A 7,457-nucleotide genomic window follows, 5' to 3' on the forward strand; every position below is an offset into this window, starting at 1 on the left:
GCAAGGTTCAGTCGAAGCACTCAGAAGAGAACCGGGCTGTTAGCGGGAAAGGAAGAATATGTGGGGGATACGGGGAGAAGGCGAGGGGGTGCCCCTGTGAATGACTCATTCGGAGAGCCGGCGCAGACACGATGGGCTGAATGGTCTCCTCCTGCGCTGTGACGCTTCTGTGATTCTGTCTTAGCCTACACTGCAGCACTCTGCACTGAATCTAGATTTCTGAGAGTTTATAAATTAACGCAAATCTTTCCTTAACAGGCAGTGGCCTAAAGTCGTTCAGATGGATAGGAAACACTTGCCTGCAACCATGTCACGTTTATTTGTAATACTGGTCCGTAATTAAAGAAAAAAAACATCTGTAACTCACAAGTCAGCTCATTCCAAAACACTTCCACAGCAATCAGGTACTTTAATGGTTTTACTATTTATTCATTCACGGGATGTGGGCTTCGCTGGCTAGGCCAGCATTTATTGCCCATCCCTAGTTGCCCTTGAACGGAGATATATTTCCAAGTCAGGATGGTTTATGACTTTGAGGAGAACTTCCAGGTGGTGGTGTTCCCATCTGGCTGCTGCCCTTGTCCTTCTAGGTGGTAGAGGTCGCGGGTTTGGAAGGTGCTGCAGTGCATCCTGTGGATGCACTGCAGCTTCTGTGTGTGGTGGTAGTAGAGGGAGTGAACGTTTAAGATGATGGATTGGGTGAATGTAATATAGGTGTCTAGTTACTTAAAAATTGCATTGCGCTGAATACCAGATGACCTGCAATCGCTGTCATGGTTCCTCCAAAAGATGTGAAACGGCAACAATTTAAACAATTTAGAATTTGAGAGGATCCGTCCACAACCCAGCTGAAACCACCCAAACGAATCACCTCGTGGTTAACAGGAAAGAAACGTTTCAGCGGGGAGGGTCCTCTGGTTCCTGCCACTTGGGACATGAAGGGCAGTGGGTAGAGCGAGAGTAGCAGGTTAAAGACACCCTCAGACATCCTGTGCCATGGTCAGCCTCTCGGGTCATATTTGTACCCTCGGAAAACAAGTCAATCGCTGACAAAAAAATTAATCCATTCACAAATACTGTGGCCTACGTCACACTGAGCGCTAGTAGCCAACTCGCATCCCGGGCGAACGAACGGTCTCCCGTTGAACAAGTTTAATTCTGTCGTGGCTTCTAAATATTTGAAACATATAAACTACTTTTAAAAGCTAGTCATTTCAATTTGCATCAATTTAATGGAAGAGCAGTTGTGTGGAAAACCAAGGACTCAGCCCAGACAGCGCTTGTAAAGATAAATTATTGTTTGGGGGTTATACACCGAGCGCCTCTTTTCTCTGTATAGGCTCTGATTGACCTGCCGTGGTTTCAGTGTTGTGTGCAGGGGTTTTATTTCACCCTATCTGTGTGGTGCCCGTTAGTGCATGCTATGCGTTTCCTGCACACAAGTTGGTTTCTGACCACAGTAAGCGGCTATCCATTAATAAATAACATGGTTTAAAATCTGGACCCACTGGGGACCGTCCCAAACAGACTACCATTTGGAGTCAGTCCTGCCACACTTACAACTAAGTGTAGCGTTTAAGCTACAAACCCTCGGCAGTTCAGCCCCCGTCGATAAGCTTTTTACGTCCGATCGTGTTAAATGATATTGTCCGCTTTCTTGAGCTTCCGAAACATTGTGGTAAATCAGGGCTTCAGAAAGAGTCTCCCTGCATATCATTGCCCCCCAGTTTAATTATTGCAGGATTCAATTTGCTAATAGTTTCCATTCCTAAACCAGCGAGATGAGAGACAGATTAGTTTCTGAATGTATTAAAATTGGTTTAACCTTGACCCAGCGCCGACTATATTATTCCCATCCACAAAGTTCAGCATCAATCTCACATCAGTCCTGACTGTGGGATCGATGTTTGGTGAGACTGGATAGTTCTCAGCGAAAATATCTTAAGCCTTTTTGAGTTTTCAGCCCTAGTCCTTCATACATACGGACACGGCCCCTGCGCTTCCAGGTTACATTTTACGAGGTTCAACAGGGTTATTACAAAAAAGGGAGGATTTTGCCAATTTGTTAGCAACACTTCAAAGAGTTGTTTTGTGTGTGTGTGTGGAGGGGAAAGGGGTGAGTGAGATTGATAATCCAATGTTCCTTCCTCTCAGTCTGGCTGATATTCGTTAACTGTCCGCTCTCACACATGCCTGATCTTAAACTGTCTTAAAAAAGCCAGCCGACCCATTAAATCTCGGCTGAGATTTCTCCTCGATTCCTTCATTTATTTCCAATTGATGCTTCCAGTTTTAAACGGGATGGCAGTGATGGTTCAAATAAAACCAGAATGTCTACAGGTCCTGTTGTCGCCAGTTTAGGACAGGTTATTGTGCACACTTCAATCAAAAGGGCCAGTCGGAGAGATGTAAGGAATTCCATTTTTGAGGGACCTTACCAGGACCTAGATAAGAGTTCCGTTTAGTTAATGTTCACTATCCCAGTGCATCTTCGAAGTTTTGAAACGAAATAAACATATTGGTCAATGAACAAAGTTCAGTGGCAGCGTCGACTTTACCGGGATCCACAAACACAGTTTTTGTCTCTTATTGTGTTTCCAGTTCCCTTCCAGTACCTCCCATTAAAATGCGCGATTGTCATTATGCAAATCAGGGTTTATCAAATCAAAAGTAACATTTGAGGATTTTAACCATCTGCTCTGTCATTAATCCGAATACAGTGTATATGACACATATACAGCGTCAGTGAGTTGGTCTTTTTTTTTAAAACCATGCATTAGGCTTTCATCATCCATTCCGAATAACTGCATGTCTATTAGCCAAGTGTCTATTAAACTAAACCGGCGGCATTCGCTCTTAACTGAATTATTAATGTGGCAAAGTGCATTCATTCATTTCGGCTCCTGGGCAACCCAATGAATCCCGGTTTAGCAAACCCATAGCTGTCCAGACCGCGGTACGGTTGGGCAGGAATGAAACATCCCGGTGGAGTCGGCTAATAATGTTCTATCCGCGTCCCCCGCCTGTGCACAACACCGATCGCAGTTACCGATTGGGGGGCATGTAGTCCTGAGGAGCTGCTGATGTGGGATTTACATTCCCATCCCCCTTTCTGTCTGTCTGCACAGGAGAGTAATTCCGCGCTGCACAGGGCGCGGATAGTATTAATCTCCCAGATAAAGCAGAGAAAATCTCTGGCAGACAATTTTAACTGTTCGAAATGTCTCTGGAGTTTTTTTTTTGGTTGCTGTTTAAAGCGTATTCTTGGCAACTTTTTAAGCTGCCCGGGACCCGGGAGAGAAATTGCACTTTTTTTATTTAAAAAAAAAGAAAACCGTGTAAAATTGTCAATGTAGCTGGGGGGGGCTTTGCTTTGGCGGCAGCGGCGGAGAGGGGAGAGCACCAACAGACTTAGATCTCCTGAAATGTGAACTCTCCTGTTCCCTGGGTCATACATAAAGCGGCCGCTCAGCCAACTCGGCTCCCCCCCCCCCACTGTCTCCAACAACCCTCGCAACCCCCACGACCCCCACCCCCTCTCTCTGTCTCTCTCTCTCTGCTCCATTCATTCCCACAGTTGGTACAATATCAATTGTCTTTGCCGTCCCTTCCAACACCCGCTGCTAATTGAACTGATCCTGACAAACCCCCCCACACCCCAAACACCCCCCTCGGCTCTTACCAGGGCACAGAAGCGCTCGGGAGGGTCTCCGCAGGTCACCCCCGCCGGCTCCACCTTCACTTTCAGGTACCGCTTCATGGGCATGGGTCTGGGCTGGCAGGCGTAAAACTCCCAGGAAGGGCCGGCGTCATCGGTGTTCACCAGCGACTTGCAGCTATCGTACTGAGTCCTGGCCGGCAGCAGCGAGTAGACGAGGGCGGCCAGCTGCAACATAGGCATGGGGCCGGAGCGCATGGTCCCCCGGGCGGAGCGCACACGCAGGCTCGGGGCGGAGGGCGAGGGCGCAGCGCCGGCTTCAGCATGGGCACAAGTTACACATCGCTCGGGGGTCGGGGCACCCCGGAAGCTCCATGATCCCGACAGAGACGCCAAGCCCTCTCCAGGCAGGTGCAAGCCTCATACATTAAAAGACACTTGAATTCACCAACATGCAGATGCCCTGAGTCGATCTGGACGTTCTCCAGGTTCAAACGAACCGCTCTAAAAATTCTCCCAAATCCAACTGGGGGGCTCATTGGCGATACATCTGGACGCGTGTCGAGGTCCTACTCCTCTCCAGTCCTCTCCAAATTCGCTTTTGCATTGCAGAGAACTAATTGAAAGGGAAACACAGTGGGGGGAGAGGAGTGAAATGACTTGGGTACACCATACAACAGACAAGATCACCCGCTGGATAAAGTGACTGTGTCCCGCTCTCTCGGTTACTCATATCTCCCGAGGTTTTCCCTATCTCACGGTAGCCCGCACCCACCAAACCCACCCCCTCCTCCTCCCTCCCTCCCTCCCAGCACCGGCCCAGATTAGAAGCGCACACTTTACTGCGGGGAATGAGGACAGTTTGGGGTCATAAGTAAAGAGACCGGAGAATGACTAGGAAAAAAAAGGGGAGAGAGAGAAGAGGACAAACCTGCTGCAAAGACGCGATCCGGGTTTTTAAACATAACGCGTGCCCGAGGCTGGTTTTTTTTTGACAGACTGGCTTCGCTTTAAGTGCTTGCTGCTTCTGGCCTCCCCTCCCGGCTTCAAGGGCAGATGGTCGGGGCTTTGGGCTAATGCTCTGGTCCAACTTAATGCGGAGGCTAAATCCTTTTAACATCACTTTCAATCACTATCTGGGCTTTTATGTCAGGGCTGCTTCAAGTCTGCGCAACTTCCTCCTGCACAGCCCCGGGCTCTGCTCTCCCCAATCAGCTTAAAGGGGAAACGTAGATCCAAATCTACTCTTAAAGGGACAGGCTGCTGAGGAACAAGGGGGCTGGAAATGGGAAGAGCAGAGTCTTAAGGTCCCCGGGGGAATGTTTTTTTTTTAACGACCTGAACGAGACACAGTTAATTGTGAATTTACTCCAGTCAGCTTTTACGTGAGGGTGGGAGACGGAGGGCGGTGAAGACTTCACCAACTTTTGGGGAGATACGAGGAGTCATGTACAATCAATGTGCTGTTAAAAATGCAAGGGAACAATTTAAATAGACCAACTGAGGATCACAGGTAAATAACTGGATCAAACACATTCTGCAAGAGGCAAAGCCAAGTTGGACATGTCAAGGCTATGGAATTTGCTGTTACAATTATTATTTCTACTGAACTACTTCTCGTGGTCGAAGCAACACCTGTCAGGTTAATCTCACGGCTGGGTTTGGGGGTAGGTAGGGCTGTTGGTCAGTGGAATGTTACAGTCATCTCTCGGATCCTTTTGTTGCAAAAGGGTTGCACGGTGACGTGACGCTCAATCTGGAACATACACGCTGGCTGGAGAAATCGTGGATCAAAGCACTTTGTACCGTGCTGAGCGAAGCCAAATGCACTGGGCAGATGGGCGACCGATAAATTCTGACGGAGCTTCAGTCCTCGAGTCACAGAACTAATCTGCCACTCCGCTATAGAAATGTTTTTTTTTTAAAGTAGCAAGCAACGCAAAAACTGTATTCTTTAATGTTCAAGGAAGAAGTGTCAGCTCGGGTTGTTTCACCTTTAACCTAGTTCAACCATGCTAGGTTGACCTTTAATCTATCCAACTGTGTTATACCGAGTCTTTGTGTTGGAAGAATAAATCAAATAAACAGAATCACGTATTATTTGTTAGATAATGCTTAATTGGATTAATATAATTATTATTTTGACTGCCATCAGGGATTTAAACAGATGGGGGCAAAAGGAACACTTACCCGTTTTAAAAGCTTAAAGTAGTTCTGCGGAGTAAAATCGAAACATTGATGATGCACAGCAGGTGGGTTACCAACTGACAGACTAACGTTTTGGTCGGGACCTTTAATCACATGATACCAGCAGTCAAAATTCAAACATACTCTCTATTGTTCCTCCATCTCCTCTTTGAATCCTTTCTCAACGTGTGTCTGTAGCTCCAAAGAGTTGTTTTAGCCCACGTGACAGTTTTGTTAAAGACTCCGACCCAAAACCTTCGTTTTATTCATTAGCTTGCTGCTAATTGTCAATATTTTCTATTTTGACACCAAACTGCCAGCCATTGGGGTTTTGTTTATTCTGAAAAAGGAGACAAGTAATATAGATTTTTTTTTGGAGGGGGTGAGGAGGGTTTTAAGCATCAGGGGGCTTTGAGAGCACTGTGGGTGTACCTACACCACACGCACTGCAGCGGTTCAAGGCCCCACGACCACCTTCCCAAAGGCAATTAGGGACGGATAACAAATGCTGGCCTTATCAGCAACACTCATCCCATGAAAGAGTAAAACAAAATAACGGATTGACTATCATTTTGTTAAATTTGCTGCCCCGAATTACACCCAATGGGCTGAGGCTGTGGAAACAAATCACAAACAATCTTTTTCACATTCTGCCAAATATTACAAAATGATTATACTTGTGGATAACAAAACAGGGAGATTCTAATCCAATGAGCATTTGGATCATTTATCCAAATAAACAGAGGTAACAAATGCAATCCAATTTCTTAAAACCAAGCAAGTGTAAATAAAGTATTGCACATGAGGCAAAACCATTGTGAATTGATAATGAAACAAATAGAACAGGATTGTCACAGGAAGACTTCTAAGGGGAGCTGAGTTGTGTAAATGTGAGGTCAACACATTGGCATAATTTACTGGCTCATATAAGTGCCTCATTACATGTGTGGAGTACCGGGGCTACAGTACCAGGCACCATTAGTCTGTGAAGGGCTACTGGCTGCTTGTTGTGTAGTGGGTACGTGTCTAGTGTGGATGGGCACTGGACACTATAGCAAATGGTAAGGGACACAGGAGGCATGGAAACTAAAGGAGGCTAAGGGCAACAGTGATAGACTTTTATAGAAACCTCCCGTTCAATGCTATGCGGCTGGGATGCCGATCAGATTTAATAGACGCATTTTGCAACTGGAGGCCGAATTCGCTTTCGCTCCTAACTTGTACCCAGGCTTGCGGCCTCCTTCGCACAGGGGTTCCCTGGACATTGTCACATACAATTCAAAAAGTTAACAAGATGACCATTACAATAGGACAATCCACCGAGGGTATGCGGAAGCCGTACAATACATTGAGTGAGATTACATATATTTTCTATTAACTCATGGGATGTGGGCGTTGCTGGAAGGCCAGCGTTTATTATCAACCCCTAATTACCCTTGAAAAGATGGTGGTGAGGCGTCTTCTTGCAGCACCTCAGTCCCCCTGATGATGGTCTCACACAGTGGTGTTAGGGAGTTTCAGGATTTTGACCTGGCGATGATGAAGGAATAGTGATATATTTCCAAATCAGAATGGTGTTGATTCGGAGGAGAATTTACCATGTACTTGCTGC

At 46.5% G+C, this 7,457-nt stretch overlaps 1 protein-coding gene across 3 annotated transcripts in view; it reads right to left on the reverse strand.

Moving 5' to 3' along the window:
- Positions 1–4,799, reverse strand: part of ntng2b (netrin g2b) — a 109,369-nt gene extending 104,570 nt beyond the window's left edge. For all 3 annotated transcript variants that reach the window (XM_078550003.1, XM_078550002.1, XM_078550001.1), the window contains exons 1-2: positions 4,590–4,799; positions 3,683–4,274 (exon numbers count right to left, since the gene is read on the reverse strand). In XM_078550003.1, coding sequence (XP_078406129.1) covers positions 3,683–3,916 — 234 coding nt within the window. In that variant the 5' untranslated portion in view covers positions 3,917–4,274; positions 4,590–4,799. The remainder of the gene's footprint in view (positions 1–3,682; positions 4,275–4,589) is intronic.
- Between the last annotated feature and the right edge of the window lie 2,658 nt (positions 4,800–7,457).

This window comes from Cetorhinus maximus, chromosome 10 (assembly GCF_964194155.1).
Source record: "Cetorhinus maximus chromosome 10, sCetMax3.hap1.1, whole genome shotgun sequence".
Lineage (NCBI taxonomy): Eukaryota > Metazoa > Chordata > Chondrichthyes > Lamniformes > Cetorhinidae > Cetorhinus > Cetorhinus maximus.